Source organism: Perognathus longimembris, chromosome 9, assembly GCF_023159225.1.
Source record: "Perognathus longimembris pacificus isolate PPM17 chromosome 9, ASM2315922v1, whole genome shotgun sequence".
NCBI classification, from domain to species: Eukaryota; Metazoa; Chordata; class Mammalia; order Rodentia; family Heteromyidae; genus Perognathus; species Perognathus longimembris.
In genome coordinates this window covers 69,955,814-69,979,044 of record NC_063169.1, presented here as the reverse complement: position 1 = coordinate 69,979,044, position 23,231 = coordinate 69,955,814, and the positions used below count along the sequence as shown (strand labels likewise).

The 23,231-nt window shown below is 54.6% G+C and overlaps 1 protein-coding gene across 2 annotated transcripts in view; it reads right to left on the bottom strand.

Annotated features, from left to right (window-relative positions):
• Positions 1 to 8,969: 8,969 nt before the first annotated feature.
• Positions 8,970 to 23,231, bottom strand: part of Pacrg (parkin coregulated) — a 353,738-nt gene continuing 339,476 nt past the window's right edge. For both annotated transcript variants that reach the window (XM_048354410.1, XM_048354411.1), the window contains one exon: positions 8,970 to 9,645. In XM_048354410.1, the coding sequence (XP_048210367.1) occupies positions 9,485 to 9,645 (161 nt within the window). In that variant the 3' untranslated portion in view covers positions 8,970 to 9,484. The remainder of the gene's footprint in view (positions 9,646 to 23,231) is intronic.

Sequence of the window (23,231 nt, the reverse complement as noted above, 5' to 3'; positions counted from 1 at the left end):
GGATTAGAGGACGAGGAGAGAAAGCCCGGGGAGACAAAGCTCCCGGCCTGACTGCCATGGCAAGCGCCCTTCCGGCAGAGGGGGGCTGTGGGAAAGCCGGGGGGACGCTGCCCTGGGCAGAGGCTGCCCCCCCCCCCCCCCCCCGCCGGGCTCCCGTCCTGTTCCCGCTCAGGCATGGAGAAGGCCCAGGCCCAGCAGCCAACCTTGGGTCGAGTCCCACTTCCTCCCTGAGCAAAGCTTTGGCCCGGGAGGGAGGGAGGGAGGGAGGGAGGGAGGCAGGAACTGAGAGTCTGGAGGGCACAGAGCTGGCTCCCCGCTGCACCCCACACTGGGGCGGCTTTGGCTGGATTTGCTCCCTTCCACAGGCCGGTGGAGGAAGATGGAGGGAGCGAGGGGGAGAAGCAGCCTCTTGTGTTGTGTTGTTGTTGTTGTTTTAACATTTGGAAGGAGCTTCAGCGACCACGCGATAACCCGGCCCTTCATTGCAGGGGGGGATTTCGGTGACTTGGCCTGGAGCGCCCAGCTTGGGGGGGCGGGTAGCATCTGGACTTGGAATCCCAGGGCTTGGTGGGTTCCTCCCACTCCCCCCCGGAGGGGAGAAGCCAGGGAAGCTTCTGAGGCAATCCGGGGAGTCCCCTGGGGAAGGCCCCTCCGACCAAGCGGGAGACGGGGCGAGCGGGAAAGGAGCAGCGAGCTCACTCCGCAGTGGACTTCCCAGTTGTCTGCTGTGTGGAAAGGAGCCATGGCCGTGTGTGCAGTGGCCCCGTGCCCCGTGAAGACATCACGTACGGGTGTCAAAAAGACAGCAGGGCGCGGGAAAGCTCTCCCCGCGGGGGGGGGGGGGGGCACGCGGGCCTCGCCGCTCCTGCGTAGACTGTTCTGGCCAAGTGTTCAGGTGGTGTGCAGTGTCTGCGAGTAGGTTTAAGTGCATGGCTCCGTCAGGTGTCAGGTTGTAAGGGCCCGTGGTGTTGGCCAGCCGCTTCCTGCCTGCCGCGGCCCGCCCTTCTCGAGCTCCCAGAGAGAGTGGGGTCCTGCCATTGCGCGGCTGCTCGGCCTGGAGTCAGGGTGTTCCCCCGAACCTTCAGCTGGTGGCAGGACTCTGCAGTGCCCGGAGCTGCACCGTGCTTCCAGCAGCTTCTTTGGCTAAGCCAAGGTGGAACGCATGACGGGAAGGACAGGCCTGGGTACTCAGCAGCGGTGTGTCCTTCGACAAGGAACCTCACTTTGCTGGGTTCTAGTTTCCTTACCTATGACACGGGCGTTGTGCCGTGGCGGGGTTGCTGGGGAAGCTGCAATGGTCTTTCCGGAGTTCCCAGCGCTCGCCGCTGGCTGCAGTCAGCCCGGCCCGCGCCCCCTCGCCCGTCTCCTCTGCCACCGCGCCGCTCTTCTCCCCAGCGTCAGGGCAGGGGCCCCTCCAGCGGCCCAGGGGCTCAAACTCAGCCAAAGAAAGTTGGGGGGGGGGAGAAGGCCCTGGCCTGGGGATACAGCACGAGGAGGGCCCCGAAGCAGGGAGCTGCCTATCTCCCTCGCCTCCCCCAACCCCGACGGCGTTGTAAGGAGGCCTTGATGCCCAGAACGGGCCCTGCAGGAGCAAGGAGGGCTGGCTGTGGACGGGTTCATGCAGGAACCCATGTCTCTCCCTATGAGCCAAGGCCAAAGCAGGCTTCCCGGGGCCCTGAATAAAGCACGGAGCATTAATTGTGTGGGTCAGGAGGAACATTACTCTCCTCAGAAAATAAAAGCAAAATTCCAGGTAAGACAAAAAAAAAAAAATCCACTGGGTGAGCACTGTGATTCCAGCACTGGGCAGACCGAGGCCGGAGGACCGTGAGCTCAAGGCAAGCTTGAGTGACAGAGGGGGCTCCAGACTCAAAAAGAAGCAAACAAGCAAATACATAAATCGCACCCACGGTTACGTCTTTCCCTGGTGGGTGTCTGGGTTTCTTCAGAAGCTGTAAGGACTGAGGGCTGCTGTCTGAGGAGGATCTCAAGGTGGGCTACAGGGCGTGGCGGGAAGGGCGGCCGGGGCCCGGCCTCTGGAGGTGAGGACGCCTGTGGATAGAAGCCGGGGCCCGGCTCTGGAGGTGTGGACACCTGTGGATAGAAGCCGGGCCCGGCTCTGGAGGTGCGGACGCCTGTGGATAGAAGCCGGGCCCGGCTCTGGAGGTGAACCGAGCTGAACCGACATTCTCACCCATAAAACGCCGAGGAACCAAAGTGCAAAGAGGTGGAGACTGTGGTACGGCTGAAAATAAAGCCTGCAGTAACCGAAAGCCACTTCATGGCTGTGTAACGTGGGGGAATTCAGTGTCAGCCCTGCATCTCCTCAGTCATCAACACACAGGCCTCATCATTCCCAGCGTGGACTCTGATTAGCAATAGACACACACACACCTGCACATATACACACAGCTTACACGCTGTACACACACCGGGCACACCTGTGCACACACCCATCGGCACACACACCACAGCATGTACACCTACACACGCCCGCACACATACATACTATAGCACGCACACCTATGCATACACACCTGCACACAAACACACCACAGCATGCACACCCGCACACACACATTTTATTGTATTTTCATTTATAGGCTCTGGATATCTTCTGAGGAAAGATTAAATCTCGGGCACAGTGTCAAATGGTTTTGGGGAGCCGTCCCCTTTCGTCTCAATGCTTCCTTCCCAATGCTGGGTTTCAGGTGGAGAAACAGGCTGGGCGAGCACAGCGGAAGCTCAGCGTTGTCTGCTGAGCAAGTGGTAGAGCTCCGGCCTCCGGCACGTCTGTGCCCCGAGCGCTCCCCGGACGCTTGCTTGTCTTCTAGCTTGGAGTGGCAGCTCCTTGTTGAAGGCTGGAGTGGTGAATCTGTGCGTCCACGGGCCCTGCCCTCCCTTTCAGTTCGAATCCGACAAGGTTTCACCAAGACCCCCTCCCCTAGACCCCTGTCTATTTGTTTTACAGCCCTGCTGTGGGTAAGCGCTGAGATTCCGATGTTAACTCTTCACTGTGTGGTCTGTGAGAAGGGAGCTCAGAATCTGCCACCCTGCCTCCCTCTGCTTCCAGATGTGTCCCCTGGTGAGCGCTGTATGGCTGCCGGGGGTGGGGGGCTGGGGGGCTGGGGGGGGGGTGTCCCGAGCCCCGGGGCGGCCTCCCTCGCACCTGGGCACAGGGGAACTGCTCCGTAGATTCCTGCAGATTATTCTCCAGAGAAAGTCTTCGTTCAGTCCGGGCTCCTCAAGCGCGTTGTGAGGCATCGGGCGTGGGTGAGGGACGTGGCCCTTGCTGTGTGAATGGTTTAGGCACGCGCGAGTCTCCCCATGCAAGCAAAGAAGCATTCGGATCCGCTGCACCTCCGGGGGAGGGCAGTGTGCCCCTCCCCCACACCCCAGCAAACAAAGGTTTTCCCCCCCCTCACCCCCACCCCCAGAACATCAGATGGGGGCAAAGACTGTCATGGTTTGGGAATGCTCTGCAGCCGGATTCTCCCTAAACTGAAAACCTTCTTAATGTGGGGGGATTCCTACACGAGCTGTGAAAATCTCCCCTTTCTGACACATCACCCCCTCCTGAACGGAGCCCGCCGGAGGCTTTGGACACGTTTCCCTGTCGGTCAAGAAAGTTCCTCACGGGACATTTTGTTTCTGGCTGCATTTTAATTTCATGTTCCCTGCCCCCGATGCACGAGGGAGAAGACAGAAAGGCCATTTAAGGCGTGGGTTCCGGAATGGCCCCATTATGCATCGCTACGCTGAGTCCACGCATGTGGACATAGTCTGGACTGTAGGTGGCTTTCAGCAGCCCGTGGAGACGCCCACCTGTGGGGCGTGGGTTCACACCAGCGGCTCGCGGGGCCCAGCGACCAGTGAACAAAGCCCCGTGTGCGGGGGCTCAGCTGATCGGAATTCTTTGCATTTTTGAGCACTCACCACAAAGTTCCCTTTCTAAATTACTGTAACAGACGCGTTTGATTAAAAGTTTCAGCTACAGAGATCACTGTTAGAATGAATATTTGGAAACGCTGTATCAGAACACTGATGCATCTAAGATTTTAAATTTTTTTCCTTGATAACACTGAAGCGCAGATGATAGGTATTTTTGGAATTGACTTTTTCCTGATTGGTTTAACCTATATATTTTTTCTAAGGTAGACTTATTATTCATTTTCTAGACTGAGGATAATCTAGTTACCTTCTTGATGAAAGAAGTTGAAGATTTTCTATTATTCCTAGAGCTCATATTAAATTGACTTCTCGGATGAGTCCTGTTGCATGATGGGAAACTGTAGGAGCGGAAGGAGGATCAATGGAGACCCCAGCTTGCAGATCACCACTTTGGGCTCCGCTGGGCCTTCCGAGTGGAGGAGAGCCAGGACTGAATGTCTGGGCCAGACCTTGGTTGGGTGCAGTGGCTCGCAGGGAGCCCGACAGCGCTTCCTCCGGTCTCTGAGGCAGGAGACGCTCAGAATCTTCTCACCAGTGGCGGGGGGGGGGGGGGGGGGGAACAGTGCGCCCTGACTCTGGCTGAGCCACTGGCTGACCAGCAGTTGCTCTCTGCTGCTTTGGAAGACCCCTAACAGGGGCTGACCATGTGCTAAGCCAGCGTCACGCGGACCGCGGAATCCCTGTCCTCATTCAGCCCGCCGTCACTTCCGTGACTACGCGAGTGGATAGGTACAGCGGGGAGACACTGCTCAATGCTTTGATGCAGCCAAGCGCATGGATGGATGGGTAGAGAGCGAGCGAGCTCCGGGACCCAGAAAAGCTTTTCCAAGGCAGAGACATTTAGCAGAGACCAGAATGGGAGCCAGGGAGAGAGGGAACAGCTCCGAGGAGCCAGGCGTTGGGGCTCAGGCAGCACAAGGTCCACGGGAAGACATGGAGACCGTCTGTGTGCCCGGGTTGGGGGAGGAGGAGCTTGGAGGTTGTGTTTGAAGCACCTCTGGCTCCCTGCAGGATGCCCCTGCAGGGGGATGGAGCCTGAGTGCGGTCTGGTACAGAGGAAGGTTGAAGGCTTGGCAGATGGGACGTGTGGAGGTTGGGACAGGAAAGAAATGGAGAGTCAGGAGTGATTCAGCTTTCAGCCTGAACTTGGGGTAAAGCAAATGCTCACTGTCTGGTGGTGGGGTTGTGGTAGTGGTGGTGGTGATAGTAATGGGGGTGGCGATGGTGGTGGTGGTGATGGTGGTGGTGATAGTAATGGGGGTGGTGGTGATGCTGGTGGATTGCAAATCAAGTGGTGAGAGTCAGGCTTTGGTTTCACAGGTCGGGTAACAAAGCCCTCAGACACGCTGGTGGACTTGTCCAGCGGGCAACAGGCAGTCGGAGGCTGGGATCCAGGCGGAATCTCGAGGGAGTCCCGGAGCATGAAGCGAGGGCTGGGAAGGGCTTGTGCTGAGCAGTGGTGGGGAGACCGAGGATGAGGCCCAGCCCTGGGCCCAGGGCCGAGTAAAGCGGTCCAGCAAAAGAGACGGAGAAGGAGCGGCCTCGCCAGCAGCGGGCTGCAGTCCACCTTCAGTCTGCCTGGGCCTCTGTTGTGGAGCAGGTGCACGGCACTCCTCTTCTCGTGGTGGACGCATCCCATCCTGCCATTGCTTAGTGGGTAAACTGGGTTCCTTCTAAAGCAAGGGTTCCAAACTTGGGGTCCACTGGTGCCCAGATGGGATGAGGGTGTCTGAAAATGTCCCCCGTCCCCGATTACTGTCAGAACACTGTGGTGTGGACACTTATCTGGGTGCAGGGAGCATAGCTTACAAAGATTTTTTTGAGGCCAGGCTAAGTGATATTTCTCAATAATTTCTAAATACAAAAGAAACTACAGTAATAAATCCTCAGACTTATCAAAGGCACTGAAATAGAACAAATCCTTTCACCCAGTTTTAAACTTACAGAAAGTTGGCAAAGTGAAAAATGAATGGAGAATCCAAGTACCTTAACAAATAGTCCCACTGGGAAAGCAAGAGTCACCCACGAAACAGATGGAAACAAGCCAGCATGCAGCCAGCATGTCCCCCACCTCACTGTCCATGAGCAAGCATGTCCCCCACCTCACTGTCCATGAGCAAGCATGTCCCCCACCTCACTGTCCATGCAGCCAGCATGTCCCCCACCTCACTGTCCATGCAGCCAGCATGTCCCCCACCTCACTGTCCACACCACTAGCTGCACGCAGGGACTGGCTAATTATGTCCAGGAACACGTGTGGAAGGCCAAGCTGCAGCGTGTGAGCATCCGTGCTGAGACCCGGCCTCGCGGAGGAGGTGAGCCGGGGGGCCAGGCCGGGCCTCATTCCACAGAGGCTGCATTCCTCGTCACTGACATCAGCAGCCCCCGAACCGGATGGAGGGGCCGACGCGTGGCAGAACAATCCCCGACTTGTGTTGCACGCCTCCAGGCAGCGCCGTGCGTCCACACGTGCATGAGCCCAAGATGACGGGAGGTGTTTTTAGAGTCAGGCTTCACACCAGGACTGTGGTTCCCACGGGAGAGCGCACATTTGCATGCTTCTCTCCCCGCTGCGGGTAGGAAGGAGGTTCGGGGTTCCTTCTGCAATATCACACCCTAGTGAGGACCGCTGCGGCGGCACATGCGTGTGCCCGCGGCACTTAGGAAGTGGAGACGCGAGTTCGAATTTGAGACCAGCCTAAGGGACTCCATCGCAAAACAAAACAAAAGCAAACTAAAAACCCACTGGGGTCACAAGCATCTCGGCAGAGCCTTTCCCACTCAGAGCACGGTGCGTTTAGAGCCCACAGACCGGCCAACACGCGTAGCTCGCACCAAACGCATCACTCAGAACGCAGTGATAAGCCGGCCGAGCGGGGGGAGGCTCCTCTTTCTCCATGGACCCGGAAGGAAGCCCGTGCCCCGGGACCGCCGTGGCAAGCCCCCAGTGGGTTCTGGGGGCAGCAAGAGAGGCACCTGATGAGCACCTCCCTGCTCGGTTACCCGTCAGAGGTGGACACCACAATGAGTGTAGGGAGCCTCTGTGGTCCCAAGGGGTCTTGGGGACAGAGGGACCCGTGTGGGAGGAAACCCAGCCCGTGCCAGCTCTAGTGTGCGGGAACTCCAGTTCCCGTTCAGAACCAGCCTCGGTGGGTGGATCACTCTCCCGGAGCAAGCGGTTCACAGAGCGGCGCGCGAGGGGAAACGTGTGTTCACGGGTGTCTCAGGCGTGAGGCTCCTTCGCAATCTGGGGCCTCCCAGGGTTCCAAGGGTGAAGGGTGCCTATTCCAGAACAGCCAGGAGATGCGGCAAGCATGGACACGGATGCGGAGGTAGAAAGGGTCAGGCTTTGCTTCTGCACGTTAGCCCTCCGAGGCGTCTGGATGGGCACCAAGCCTTCTCTCCGAGAGGCAGGCTGCGGGAGCCCTGGGGCATCCGTGCCGGTTTGGGAAATTGTCCGTTGAAAACCAATATTTTGAGGAGGCGGTCGTTTCAGCGTCCGCGCTCTGCGTTTCAGCCTGCCGCTTCTCGGATAGGAGCAGGCCGTAAACCCCCGCAGTCCTTGCGGCCGGAGGGGCGGGCAGCCACTCACGGGGCTGCCGGGGCCTCGGGGTGCTCCCGGAGGCTGAGCGCGTGCCGCCGCCGTCGTCTCCCAGGCCTGTGTTCTAACCCCGAGTCCCGTTTGTAAGGGAGCAGAGACCTGGCCTGGTCCAGGTGGGTCTCGGGAACGATGGCTCCCGGAGGGAGAGCGTGCCAGCCCTCTCCAGACTTGCACTCTCCCCGTCCAAGTGAGGGGTGCAGCCCGGGGTCTTCTTGTTCTTCCCTAGGCAACTTTTTGATTCTTGTTTTCTGTGTTCTCATGGCGATGACAGAGCGAAGAGGCCAGGCCTGCCTTGGTGTCATCTCCGTACAGAGCCTGGGGGGACCCATTCCCAGGCGCCCCGACACCACGGCGTTCCCGTGTAGTAACTCGTGGGCTTTGCTGTCCCCTTCCAGGCTGTCCCCAGTCCCCGGGTGGCAGCTGACCGGCTCCGCTGGACACGCCAGGTCAGAGAACATGTCCCTTCACCTGCTGCTGCCTCCATTCAGCTGTCTTCTCCAGCTGTGTCACGGGAAGGCTCGTTACTCCAGCCCGAGCCCGCATCTGTTCACCCTGAAAAACGCTTACGGACCCTAGGTGGGGGCGCGGAAACGCCGGCTCTCGCCTGCTGAGCCACTAACAAGGGGGACACGAATGATGAACTACTTTCCAAAACCGGCGTCTGCCTCTGGCACCGAGCGCCCGCGGGCCGAAGCCGAGCTCGGTGCACGGAGGACCGCGTGTCCTCGTTACCGTCGTGCAGAAGCTGCGCTCCGCTGCGGACATGAGAGGCCTTGCCGCACCCCGCACCCCGCACCCCGCACCCCGCCAGCGCCTCTCGGGTGCGCAGGGTCCCTGTTCTGTCCGGATGGAGCTTTCTGGGCTGAGCCTCAAACACCCCCAGCTCCCCGGCCCGGCGGCCACCGTCCGAGGGCGAGCGCCCGCAGGGACTCTCTGCGCTGAGCCGTTGGTTTTCTCACATCGTCTTTATAACCTCTGAGGTCTCAATCACTGCCATCGCGCCCCCCGCGCGGTGCTGTGAGAACCAGCCGGCCCCGGGCAGCCGGCCCCGGGCAGGAGAGCGGCCGGGGGAACCACTCCAGGGTTTGCCGGGAGCACCGTGAAGACACACGTCAGCCATTTTCTAGTGATGCGGGCCCTGCACGGCCTTCTGGGAAACACGCCAGCAGCCACTGGCCGTGTCTGAGGCGTCCCGGGTCACGCGGTGTTGGGACGCGGGTGCGGCAAGGTCCGTGTCTAAGTCAGATCCCCCCCCCCCCCCCCGACCCGGAGCCCAGCCCTCCCCAGCCTCCCTCCCTCCGGCTCACATCCCACCAGACAGGCCTGGAAACCCCGAGTCCCTGCTCAGCCAGGAGTGCTAATTACGCTTACAGCTGAGGTTAGGATGGGCTGCAAAAATACCCTGGTGTAACTGGCATATAGATTCAACAGTTTTATTGAACGTCCAAGCGCATTATTCCGCACAGCTGCTAGAGAGGCACGGCCGCCCCGGTGCTTTTCTTCCATGACAAACACCTATTAAGTGGTCAGCACAAACGCTGCCCTCCCCGCCTGGACATCATCCTCGGGGCAGGCAGACACAGCACAGCAACTGCTGAGTTGCGTATGAAAATTATAGCTTTATTGTCCATACAAGTGAAGGTTTAACTCGGACTCCTGCCTCCGTCCGAGCTGTAGAAAGCAGCAATTCTTCTTGTAGAACAAATAAGCACAGTACACTATTGTAATCTAAGAAACAGGCACTATTTATGTATTGGAAAGCCTTGCTCTCAATGGGGCTAACAGTCCAAGGGCCCAGAAGCCACTACGTTACCAGCTGTAGGAAGAAAGCCCTAAGTCACAAGTAATGCGCTGCCCAGCGTGTCAGGCACCGAGCCTGGTGGCACCGAGGGAAGCCTTCCTCCTCTGGTCCTGGCGGCGCCCCCCCCCCCATCAGTTCAGCAAGCACGACTCGTAGGTGGGCACCATGTACTTGATGTTGATGAAAGCGTCCTCCCCTCCGTAGCGCTCAAAGGCCTCCAGCGTCTCCTGGATCAGGTCCCCGATGTTCTCCCTCTTCTGCTGGCTGTAGTCAATGCCGTCTCCGGAGTTCACTGGTTCAGGCAAACACAAAGAGGCCGTTACTTCTGGGCAAGGGTCCCCTCTAGCCCCACCCCCTGGTCCAGGTAGGACTCCTCTAAACACTTGGTAGGAAACACCAACGGAGAGGGCTTTCCTGTGGTCTTGCTGAGACTCGGGATAGGTGATAACGCTATAAAATCCCAGGGCAGAACTGATGAAAATCATCAATGGGGAAGAAGTAAGGCGAGGTAATCATGTCCCTAAGACACATCTGGTGGGGGCTCTTGGTCTCCTTCTGACTCTTGCTCAGAGTTCTCTCTTGGGCCTGGGGTTTTTCAACATCACAGGTGAGCAGAATGGAGGAGGAGGAGCCTAGTATCAGACCAGGCAGCAGCCCCGAGCCTTAGGAAGGAGCCCTGCCCTTCCCTGAGACCCGCTGCTTGTGTATACGCGGCACTCCTTCTGGGGGGCCAGGGAAGAGGACTGGGTGCCTTCAGTGATTCCCCTTGGGCTGCGTGGAGGTGGGCGGGGACCTCCGTCTCTGCCACAGCTGCTGGTCCCGGACCACCATGGAACCCTCAGACGACAGGTCTGTTACAGCATCCCACACGGTCTGTGTCATTGCTAATTTTGCAATCGGCAAGTTCAAGGCGGTCCCGACTAAGGCCCAGCCCCCAACACCCCCCCCCCCCAGACCCGGCATGGCCCCTGGGGCTGCCTCACAGATGCTCCAAGGGGAAGAAGTCCTCAGAGGCAGGGAGAGCCTGCGGCCCCACCCCACTCAACCCTCGGCCTGGTGGACGGCGAGGCCTCCTGGCACCCAGACCGTGAGAATTACTAGAGGATGGGTATGTGGCAAGAGGGGACCCCAGGTGCGCCATCCGGGCTGGAAGAGCTACACGCTCGTCCAGCCTACACACAGACACTGCGCCCGTGCTGTTGCACAGATTCCCAAGGGCTCTCGGCACCTTCTCCCCAGAAGCAAGCCGTTGCCATGTGTCTGCAGAACAGCCATGGCGCGCCTCTCCTTGGGGGTGTAGGAGAAGGGAACGGGGCTGCGAGGAGCGGGAGGGATGAGGAGCGATGAGGAGGGATGGGCGTGGACCCAAGGAAGCCGGGAAGCCAAGGGGCCCGTGACCGCTGCTCTACCGCCCGGACTGGGCTTCGTCACGGCGGGGCTCGGTCGGCTCGTGTTTCAAACACAGCCCTGAGATGTTGATCTGTTCCAATCTAAAACTCGTAGAGGCTGAAATGGTTTCAAAGATTTTCTCCCTCTGTTATTTGGGACATTTCACCAAGATTAGGTAATGGTTCAGATCAGAATAAATGTGACGATTACAATCGAACATTGCAGAGATAAGTAGTTCTTGTGCTTGAATTTTCCACAAACTTCCTTGAGAAACAGCACTGTCTCTTACAATGCAGAGAAGGTGACTTGCTATCCTGTTTCAATTCTCTTGGTGGAGGAGAAAGCAGGCAGAAATACAAACAATTTTCAAAAAGAAATATGTTGTGAACCATGAAACCATGTAGCATATTCGTCTTTCATTAAAAATGAACAGAAAATTGTTGACAATACTATTTTTTTCTTTTTCATTGTAGAGGCCTTTTTGCTAACACATAATAAGCTAGATTTAAGTCAACTTGAAATGTACCCACTGCCTTACGTATGAAATTGTAACCCCTCGGTACATCACTTTGACGATAAATAAGTAATTATTCAGAAAAATTTATTTTTACTATCCAAAGGAAAAAAGTTTGATTTATAGAGAAGTTGATTATCTAAAATACACATTATATATATACATATTTTGTTTAAGCAGTATTTATAGTGCAAAATCACTAAGAGATAAGGAATATGAAATAATAGTCTTCTTCTTACTTCTGAGAAAAATAAAAATGATCACTTCAAAAAGAAAAAAAAAGAAAACCCCAAACCTACATAAAAAAACCACATTTAAAAGGCAATAGGTCTTCCTTAGCCGGGTACTGGTGGCTCACACCTGTAATCAATCCTAGGAGGACTGAGAGGTTGACATCTGAGGATTGTGATTGGAAGCCAGCGTGGGCAGGAAAGTCGTGGAACTCTTATCTCCAATTAACTACCAGAGGACCAGAAGTGACTTGCTGAGACTCAGGGGCAATGACCAGGCCCCATGACCCACAAATAAATAAATAAGGCTTGCCTTCCTTCTCCCTCCCTCCCTCCCTCCCTCCCTCCCTCCCTCCCTCCCTCCCTCCCTCCCTCCCTCCCTCCCTCCCTCCCTCCCTCCCTCCCTCCTTTCTTTCCTTCCTTCCTTTCTTCCTTCCTCTCTTTTCTCTTTTTTCTCTTTCTCCCCTCCCCCCACTTCTCTCTCTTCCCCCTTATAGGCCGGCATGGCAGTTTAAGGGACCATGTAGCTCTGGTGCATCCTGGGAGCATCTATGTGGTCCTCCCCTCCTGCACCTTCTGAGAGTAAAAGGTCTTTGAGTTGGAGGAGGAGGAGGAGGAGGAGGAGGAGGAGGAGGAGGAGGAGGAGGAGGAGGAGGAGGAGGAGGAAGAGGAAGAATGGGTTTGGCAGGATGTGGTTGCCGTTGGTTACAAGTATAAGACAAGATGTTTAGGAAAAAGCAAGCCCTGGGGCCAGCCCAAGAAGCTGCAAGGGAATTGGGGAAAGAGGCAGTGGCAAGAACCCAGTGACAAGGAGGCCGACTAGGAATGACATCAGCAACTCGGATCCTAATCAGAGGGGGAAGAACCTCCCAGAAGGCCTTTGATCTCGGTGTCCTTCTCCCCCTAAGCTTCATTCCTGACAAACGCCAGCTCGTGACCTTTGACGGACTTAGGCAGCCCGTGGCAGATGTAGGTTGGCGTAGCATAGTTGAGCGCACAGTACCCTCACGGCACCTGGAAAATAGAGTCCGTGGTGGGGCTGAATGGAGACAATCCAGCTCCTCACGGACAAGGACAAAAATATTAACCAGTAATAAATGGTGCCTTTGTAGGGATATTAGTCAAAAGGTCAAGAACGGAGTGGGTCACGGGACAGACATATTTTCCTGATGTGAGCTTGGGAGCTTGGAAAGCCTGCGCACAATGGCGAGCTCAGCACAGCCCGTGTCCACTGCCACCCAGAAAGCAGCAGCGTCAGGCAACATTTTATTTCACATTCTTACTTTTTAAAAAACGTTTAAAACTGTGGGAGTAAGCAAGCTATGTAGCTTTATTGTTTCCCAACAGTGTATAAACTCAGATGATGAAAGCACAGAGCAGAATAGAAATTGTTTATTCAGAAAGCCAGTTGGAGGTGAGCTCTTTTGTGCTTGTGGAATGTGAGTCCTTGGGGCAGAGAAAGACCAACTCTAAAGAGCACCTCCCTGCTTTGCATGCTGCAGCCATGACAGGGCACCGCGTAGTGTCAAGCGCGGTGAGAGGCAGGTGAGTCATATGATCTCCATCTCAAACTGCCTGGCTGTCAGAGTCTTTGAGAACTTGAAATTGGGGTGATTAGTTTGAGCTCACCGTTTTAAATAAGGATGACGCTGCTGGAAAGTATGCGTGTGAGAACAGGACCCTTAAAAAAAGACAACAGCCAGATGGTTATTTACAATTGTCAATTCTGATTAGGAAGATGACATTTCAATTTAGGAAGCTGGAGTCTATTTTATGTTCAGCAGCTCCAAAGCCACGATGATGATGGGAAAAGCATGTTTTATTTATAGCCAAACAAATGGGGCCGTGACAAGGGCTTCAAGCAGTTGGGGCTGGGAAGGACGACCGTCGGAGCGGACAGAACCGGGGTGCTTGGGGGGCTGGGCAGGGAGGCGCTTTCGCAGGAAGCAGCCGCGGCCCTGGTGACTTGAGCCGCGTGGGTCGCTCGGATCGCCGCGTGTTCTCTCATTGCAAACACGCCGGGCCTGTTTTCCATCGCAGCCTGCTCCTTCGGACGCCCCTGGGGTGGGGCCTGGGCAGGTGCCGGGGCCGGGCCATCCACGAGGGACACGCCCCCGCCACTGCGAGGGCCCCCACGGATCTGTCACTCGGTGGACACCGGCCAGCGCGGACTGCCACGGGGGCGGGGGGGGTGGGATCGGGATGAACTATTCTCACGTCGAGCCGGGATGGAAGCCTCAACCTTGTCCTTCGTTTAGTTACAACTATGGCGAAAGGAGAGAAACCAAGGGCAAGGGGCGCAACGCCAGCAGCAGAGGCCGCCGTGACTGCCGTGGCCGGCCCGGCGCGTGGGCCCGGCCGGGTGCTGCTTCCTGGGGCTCACGCGAGCACCCCCGGCCTTGCGGCCGCCGCTCACGGGCTGCACCTTCGCGCTGCCCCCGGGTGAGCAAGGCCACGCGCCACGTCCCCAGGTGATGCAGGCCACGCCCCCCGGGTGATGCCCCGGGGTGGTGCAGGTGGGCAAAGCTACACGCCACGCCCCCGGGGTGCAGGCCACGCCCCCCGGGTGATGCAGGCCACGCCCCCGTGGTGGTGCAGGTGGGCAAAACTACACGCCACGCCCCTAGGGGTGCAGGTCACGCCCCCGGGCTGGTGCAGGCCACGCCCCTGGGGTGGTGCAGGTGGGCAAAGCTACACGCCACGCCCCCGGGGGTGCAGGCCACGCCCCCGGGCTGGTGCTTTGGGCAAAGCTGCAGGCCACGGGCCGGCTGAGGTGGCTCAATCCCCACCTTCCCTCTCGGGCGCACACTGGGGGCGCCGCACCCCGGCCTCACGGCTGGCCCTGCAGCGGCGAGTGCCGTCTCCCGGGGTGTTGGGGGCTGTCCTTCCCCCCCAGCCCTGGGACAATGGGAAGGAGCCCCTCCCACCTTCCGGCCTCAACAGGAAGTGAAAGCCTCCGCCCCTTGGGAGGCGTGCCACCATGATGGGGTTGTCCCGCCCACAAAGGAAGTTTCGTGATGTCACTTGATGGACATGGTCCTTAACCTATGACTGGCCCTTTGGCCAGCCCCCTTTCTTTCCCGCCATTACTTCTATATAAGTGCCTTTCCATATTAAAGTCTTTGAGACACTTCCCACCACCGCAGCGTGTCCCTGATGCCTTCGCCCTTGGTAACATGTGAGGGGACTGGGGGGAGGGGAGGCTTCAGCAACCCGTCCTCAACTTAGCGCTTGCCCATGTGAGCACGCCTTTGGCCTTCCGCTGGCGGAGGGCCAGGCTGAGTGCTCTTTCATAGAGTTTGTGGTTACCATTCTCCCCGTGGGGGGAGAAAGGGGTTGTTCAGACCCCAACACCGGGGTGCTGCTGCGGCCACTGGGCCTGTGCCTCGGGGGACCCCCGGCCCCTCCTGCCCCACTGGTGCCCGGCCCGGCGCCCGTCTCTCGTCTGGACAGGGAAGCGTGGCGAAGGCGTGGCCTGCCCGCGGGGGCCCCTCCCCGCAGCCGCCTTCTGCTGGGACCCCAGGGCTTTGGGGGGCTTGAGGCCTTCCAGAGCCCACGCGCAGAGATGCCACCAGGCAATGCCTCAGGGGCCAGCGGGGAACCGCCAGGGGAGGCTCAGGGGGACCGAGCCCTGCCCACCCCACCCCCCCACACGGCCTTCTGGAAGCTCTCTGGCCCCGTGAGCAAGTCCTGGGGGTGGGGGGGGGCCTTGGAGCACCCGGGATGGGAGACGCGCCTGCGCGGGCGCGTGTGGCGAGTACACGCGCGCGAATCCAGGCCATGCCCACAGCCAAGCCGTCCCGACCTGGCGAAGTTCATGGGGGGAAGGAGAGGCCTCGTCGCGCCCCGGCCCTCCCCCGGGGAGCCCGAGCGCGTGCAGGGCGCCCCACGCACCGAGCTGAACGAACACCAACAGAAAATACAGCGCTGTTTCTGTCTGGATGGCAGGCGCCTCTTTGGTGACGGGGGTGGGGGGCTCGCAAAAGCTTCACTGAAATGGTTCAAGGGCTCTAAAATCCAATGACCTTTGGCGGCCGGTCACCCCTCGGGCCACAGGGACGTCATCTATGTGGGAAGGAGAGCGAGCCCTGGGGTCGGGGCGCAGGTCCTGGCAGGGGGGTGCTTGCCGAAATCACTGCGGGAGGACACTTCACCCTTGCAGGTGTTTTGCTCCTTTGGATGTGAGTGGTCCTAGAAGTCAGATGACCGCCCTGTCTGTGCCAACTGCTACTTAAGCAATTAGGAACCATTTAAGCCATTAGTAAGTAACGCCAGCACTCAAGGAGGCTGAGGCAGGAGGATCAGGAGTTCAACACCAGCCTGACTGGTATAATGAGACGCCCTCAAAAACAAAAATTTATAATAATGTTTGGGAGTTTAGAAACGGTTGCTTTTGAGCCATTTGTTTTTCGGTATCTTTTGAAAAGGGGCTCTTCACTGTGTTGTCCAGGCAGATCCTGAACATCTGGGCTCATTTATCTTCCTGCCTCAGTTTCCCTGAGTGCTGGGGATACGGCTGCCAGCTGGCGAGACTAGCTAAGTTTCTTTTTCTCTCGGTCTCTTTTTGTCGTACTGGGGATCGAACCCAGGATGTTGCACTTGCAAGGCAAGCATTTTGCCACTGAGCTACCTCGCAGCCCCTCTTTTTTTCTTTTTAATTTGAATGAAGAAAAGAGGAAATACAGAATACAGATGGGTTTTTAATCTTTTAAGATATTTTCAACTTTAGCACCTAATATATCAACATTTGAATTGCCAGAAAATTACTGTATACTAGGAGCTAGCGTGGGTCAATCTACTTTATGAGAATCGATTTACACATTCTAGAACAAAATCATTTCCTCTGCGAAGAATAGGTAATCAAAGAGGAAACTCCTATGGAGTCCAGATGTCCAGTGTGCCCTTTGATGGTAATGACAGGATGGAGAAGAAAGCAGCTAGGACAAAATTCACTTTCCTACACAGAGTAAGGAGGGTGGCTTTGGGGACATAGGAGCCCCTCTGGTGTGAGAATCTAATAAGAACTATTTTTTCCCTTCCTTCCTTCCTCCCTCCTTCCCTTCCTTCTTTCTTTCTTTTCTTTCTTTCCTTCTTTCCTTCCTTTCTTCTTTCCTTCCTTCCTTCCTTCTTTCCTCCCTCCCTCCTCCCTTCTTTCTATTTCCAATACAATAAGAAAAATTGCCTTTTCTCTCTCTCCTTTTGTAAGAAGACTTGGCCGAGCTTATTTTTCTCTCCTAATCATGATGCCATGTCACCTCACTGTGAGTTCTAGGTGTTTCGGTGCCAAGGCCTTTCTTGGAAATAGGCTTTCCATAGATCCTTATAGCAGACAAATCCCAAATCTTGGTTCCTGGGTGTGTGAGTCAGAGTTGCAATGGCTTTGGAACCCCAAACTCATAATATCCATGATATCTGCCAGGCTGGAGCTGCCCAAGGGCCCAAACACTTAAGTCTTTTAAGATCATGTCGACACTAACGAAATTCACAAGATTTCTTCGCTCAGAAGATGAACGCGTTGAAGCAAGCCCTGGGTTCCCAGCTGGCTACGTGGCTCTTCCCCTCGTTCTGACACTGAAGCTGGGGACGAAAGCAGGAGCTCACGGAGCCCATCCTTCAGCTGGACCTCTCTGGGCCTTTGCATCTGCCAAGTGGGGTCACCAATCACTTGTGGAGCTGGAGATACCATGGGTCTTGGCCCAACTACGAATTCAATGCCTAAATTTCCCTCAGATAAGCAATGATAATTTTTTTGAGATGCCGTAATTTTCCCACTACGACCTAAGTTTAGGTCTCTAGAACAGCAGTACTGGCTGCAATTGGAGCATTCCAGCGTACGAGAGAGGAGGTTGGATGCAGACGAATGATCTAGGATAAAGTGTTTAATAATTCTGTAGCCGTTTGCCAGTGGGAGGACCATTCACTTTCTTTTGGTCTGAGTTGTTGCCTCTGTGCAGTAAGGGGCGAACTCCAGATGACCCCTGAGCCCCCTCCATCCTGACACGATTTTTTATAATGTCTCAATGTAAGTTTGGTGTGAGTGTTGGAAATAATGGTGATCCAATTGATGACTTGTATTTCAATCGAACATGATCACAAAGCAACTGCACATCACTCTTCAAAGTAAGTCACAAATCACAAATCTCATAAGCATCAAATTCAGCTTTCAAATCAAGTTCTAACCAAACTTGAGATGTTTATGAAATTCATTCTAGTTAAGGAAGAGAACACTCGCAAAACCCACATTACCTATTGACTACTACCACACCCTCTATTACATAACTCAGTATAGTTTATGATTTCTCGGAATAATGTATGGGCTTATTAAAAAAACTATTTCCAACTGACAAAAGCTAGCCCAAAATTACAAGAAATGAGAGTTAGGGAATTCTCTAATTAATGACTACTTCGACATACATGTTATATGAAGAGATACAGATGGATTTACCAGTTTATCCATGTGCAGGATAAACATAACTATAAAGTCAATCATCCATGAATTGATGATTTCAAAGTTAGGAAATGGTAACTAATCTCGTTTGCTTGTGGCCAGCAGGATTCAATAAGTAGATTGTATCGGGAGCAGAGAGTTCTTGGCTGTATACCTTTAATCTATTCCCTGCCGTCTTATCTTCTGGTAGAGTAACAACAAGAAGAACATAATGTCACTACAGATTAGGCCATTTGAAACAAAGAATAGCTATAGGAACTAAATGCTACTATTACTCCTTTCTATGGCAAAGAAACTTGAGGCATCTAGAGGCAGGGTGACAGGAAGGTGTGAAAGAGGAGTCCAGGTGCCAGGGGTACCGGAGGAAGAGTGGGGGGCAGAGCGTTAGCCGCCCCACCTGCAGGGAATTCCAGTCCCAGAGAGAAGGAATCTCATGGTCATGGTGGGAACATTCTAGGATTCACTTCATACGTCATTCCTCCTATCTTTATGAAGAGCTACTGTCATTTACTTCTAGTATTGGCGTCGCAGTCTTCGGATGAGGAATTTGTAGTCCAGAGAGAAGGCACCCTGAGCGTCACTGTCTGGAGAGTATTGTCAGGTGGAGGGATGCGTAGCGGTGCAAGGTGAACCTTGCAGACAGCACGCATAGGTAAGAAGATGAGGAGGGGAGAGGTGAGAATCGTCTAAGTAGCTCAATGACCCTTCCATATCCCTGAAAAGCAAAAATAAAAAGGAGGTTCGAGCCACAGATGCTGGGGAAGTGTATGAATTAAAGCCCAAGGCCGGGGCTCTGGCTCAGGAATAGAGCGCTGGCATAGCCCGGAGCTGTGCCCGATGGCTGGGAAAGTGTCCATTAGTGAGGAAGCCTGGGGTGGGGTTTTCTGGTTTTCCTTCAGGGCATTTTCTTCGTGATGTTCCAACAGCACTCCACGGCGCTAATGAAGAATGGAGACGCCCTAACAGTGCCCACCAGCGAGACGCTGATGTCAACCCCCTGCAGCACAGGCCCTGAGTTTGAGCTCAGAAGAAAAGACGCTTTTTTCTCCAGCTCGTTTTGTCTGGTTCCAATATCCTCTTTGTGCTGCATCACTCTTGAATTTGAGAAGAAAATCTCTTTTGAAAGTGAAAAATCAGATTATCCCATTTACTTGATTATCAACTTTGTTCCAAGAAGGAGGAAACATTGGAGATATAGTGTATCATAATATATATCTATGTACCTTTTGGTTACTATCTAAATTCTGTTTAATATAATTTCCTTCACGCTGACATGGTCATTTTCAACCGGCTCCGTAAGTGCTTGTGATTGGAAAGGAAGTTCTGCTTGCTGCTTTTAGGAGTGATGCAAGCCCACCGGGTTAACTTGAACGGCTTAGACACTGTTGTTGGAGATGGATTACGTGAGCCACATTGGCGGCGGTTAGCGCCACATTCCATTTTCAGGAGATATGAATCCTAGTAGCTATAGCCCATGTTCAGAGCTGGTTTTGATTTTCTATAATTGAGGTACAAAGGTAGAAAAAGAAAGCTCTGAGTTCTACCAGATGTCACCAATACAAACTCAGTAGCTTATCTTCCCCGCAGCCTGCATTTCTCAGATCATCTTGGCTGGACTTTCCGTCTTCCATCTACATCATGAACTCAGCCCTGAGAACCTGCAAGTGTCCAGCAACACAGGGGATTCGGTAAGTTAATCCTTGGGGCTAAGAGCCCATCCAGCAGGGCACCAACGAGAGGCAAAATACTTTTATGATCTCCTATCAAAATAGTAAATACACACCCTACTTGTGCTTACAATGAAGAAACACATTGTATCCTTAGATGATTTCTGTAGATCAGGAGTTCTCCCATGACTTGGGATATATTTCAGCTTGCCTGAATTATCTAATCTTCACAAGTTCTAAAATGAATTGATGAATTCATCAATTCATGGAAGCTGAGTATATTCCCAAGCCATTATCTGGAAGTTTAGAAAGTAGGACTATGTCTCATCAAATCAGCTCAATTAATGTAAAAAAAATCATACATTTAATGAGCAAATCTACGCAATCTTCTGTGCAAAAGTAAGTTAACGGCTCTTGAAGGGCTATAGCTTCCAAGCCCTTTATATTGGTTTCTGTCTAAAATAACCTTGAAAACCCTTTCAAAGTTCCGTCTATCAGCGTCTGTCAGCTTCTACTCTGAGTTGCGTGCGGCAAGAGCTTCTCCACGATGCCGTCCGCACGCCAATGCCAAGCAGGAGAACTTGCCTAGCGATGGTTTGTTGTTGTTGTTGTTTTTAATAGCCATTCAGAGCTCTGCTGAGGTCCGATCGAAGTCTGGGGGAAAAGAATGAAGAGGAGAGGAGATAGAGAGGGAGGGAAGGAGGAGGGAGAGGGGGAGAGATCTAAACTTTAGGGGGAAATTTTAATGTGACGATTTAAGTCGCCATCGCAGCAAAGCTGGGCTTGCGCTAACATGGGTGGCAAGTGCTGATAAGTGAAATATGCTGACGTTTGATACTTTCGAATAAAGAATCTTTACTTGCCCGAGCTGCATTTTTATCTCCTAAAACTCCCAGCGTAGTGCACCCAGGATGAAGACTTCGTGCAGGTGAGTGGAGACCACGGCCGCCCGGGATGAAACGCCAGGCGCCCGGGAGAGGCCTTTCCACAGCGGTGCTGCACACTGCGTCCGGCAGGACCCAGGCGGCCCGCCCCCAGCGGACATCGCGATTGACAGCAGTAAGGGGGGTGCAAGGATCCACACGAGATTGCGTGCTGTGTCTCTGATGCTATAACAAGCAACTGATGAAATGTGACAGTTACCACCGCAGCTATTCTCTTATCAATACAGCAGATCCCACAGATTGGCAGATTGTCCATAATTTAACTCTCCTCTGGGAGGGGACAGGATAAAATGGGTGCCCCCATGACTTGAGCTCTGTGGCTCGGGTGACCGGGAGGTGGCCATCGCATGGCCTCCATCTTGGGACAGGACCGACGCAGCTTCTTTTTCTAGCCTAGGCAGGTACCTTCGCCCCGAACACGCTCCTGGCACAGGACTCTATGCAAACCACGACTGCACAGGCGCCCGCGGCCATTTTGTTGCCCTCTAGCTAGAATTCAGTAGTGGGTTCTGTCCCAGGGGCGGGCAGGCTTGGCTAGGTGAGGGCTGGCAGCGTGTTTATTTCTCTTGTGCTTGTGCAAAGTCCAGGTTTCTCACATTTCAGGAGCACTGCTCACAATTAGCCAATTCCTAAGATTGCTGGCTTGCTTTGACAGTTGTGGTCTCTCAAACCAACAGGAAAATGTGGGGTTTGCTTGGACATGGCTACCTCCCACTGTGCTTCCTCCAGCCACAGTGAGGTCTTTACTTTGTGCCATTCCTCTAGGGCTTAATAGACGCCTAACAATTCACATTCCGAGTCCCTTATTTCATGTTTTGATGAAGACTATCTAATTGGTACAGTGGATGCTTTGTAATAGCAATTTATATGAGGAAAGAGAGAGAGATAGAGAGAGGAGAGAGAGGAGGGAGGGAGGGAGGGAGAGAGAGAGAGAGAGAGAGAGAGGAGAGACAGCAGTTCCATTGCCCGACATTGGCCATAAGGAGGGTGTTATGTCTGAAGACTTGGGGCAGCACATGGCTCTTTTCCTTTCCTGTCCCTGCAGGAGGGGAGAGTTCTGGGATGAAGTCGGTTAGGAACCCTTCTTTCCCCCCACCCCTTCTTATGCTGCAGCTAAAATCTCCACACCACTCCTACCACCTGCACTTCACGGGTTGCTACTTTGCCTTTGGAGCAGGACCTCTTCCTCCTCTTTCACCTTCTTCAAGGTCATCGCCGCGGTTCCCTCAGGAAGGGGTGGACCGCACAGCTCCTGCCCGGGGGAAACGGGGACAAATGTCCCGGCAGACAAGCAGTGCACTTGTGGAGCTGCCCTAGGTCGCAGACCTGTGCAACCCGAGATATCTATGTTTCACTGGGCAGAGGGCTCGCGTAGTTTCTTGGCCTTATCCTGGCATCTCCCTGACAGGCTAAGGATACGCCTTCACCTGGTTTCTCCTGGGAAAACTAAAACTACATTGAGATGTGCAGGCCAGTGGGAAAAGCCAGCTGGGCAAGCAACAGCCTGGGCAGATGGACTCTGCAGAACAGCACTGCAAAGGCTGGAGGTCGGCCTGGGCTTCTGAGTGCCCGCTTTTGTCTGCTCATCGCATCCCTGGTTTTCAACCTTGACAGGCACTGCGCACCATTATTGTTCATAAAGCCTTCATAGCTATGGGGTGGAAGAAGTGTACATTATTTGATTCTGTTCTCGCTAGAGACGTTAAGTCTACTCTAAATTTGCACCCTTTTTAGTCCTCATGCAACAAACAACTTCAGTTGTGCTGTGGTTTTTTGCTTTACTTCTATTGTGTCTTGCCTTTATTTACCAGGAGGTCTCACGCGGTTAGCCAGGAATTGTCAACAAGGGCTGGAGAGTTGGTTTTCTAGCATACAATGAACAATGGCTTCATGAGGAACATGACTTCATGGAGGAGATGGCATCATGGGGGACATGATGTCATGAGGGACATGATGTCACGGAGGACATGATGTCATGGAGGAATGACTTCAGAGAGAAGGCGGGTGGCTTGAGCAGTCCCTGTACCTTTGAGGGATGCCCGGGCGGCACACTGGAGGAACCCAGTGCAGAAGAAATCACAGATTTAATGACCACCTCCAGAGAGAGGAACATTTGTGGTGAGTGGGGTTTCCGAACCTCTCCCGGCCCAGACCTTCTCACGGCCCCCGACCCCTCCCTACAGCCCCTCAGCCGTCCTGGGAAGGGCTGGGTCAGGCACCGCCACGCTCCCCTGCCTCCGCCTGGCCCGCACTTAGCATTTCCCGCAGCCACGGCTTCGGGGCGATCTTCAGTCGGATTGCCTGCAAGCGAGGCCGCACACCCCAATCACTTGTTACGTTGGTTCGCACGGAAAGGATTCGTTACATTTGTTAAACGTACGCACTTGCAATGCACTGCTATTGATTTAACCTTGCATTGGCATCTCTATATTCTGTAATTTATGGGAGCCCTAAAAGATGAAAAGTGACCCAGAATTGATTCCCTTGGCCTCTGGAAGTGGAGATGAAGGCTGGGGGTGAGGAAGATAAGCGAGCGCGCAGGAGGTGCCGGAGGTAAACTTGGGGGGCTGTCGATGAAGCTGAGACTGAGCGTTAGTTCTGACTGAAGCTCTGAACAGACCAGCAGCCGTGGAAACCAAAGCCTGCTGCTTATCCTGGGCCCGGGACGGGGCAGACGGCTGCAACC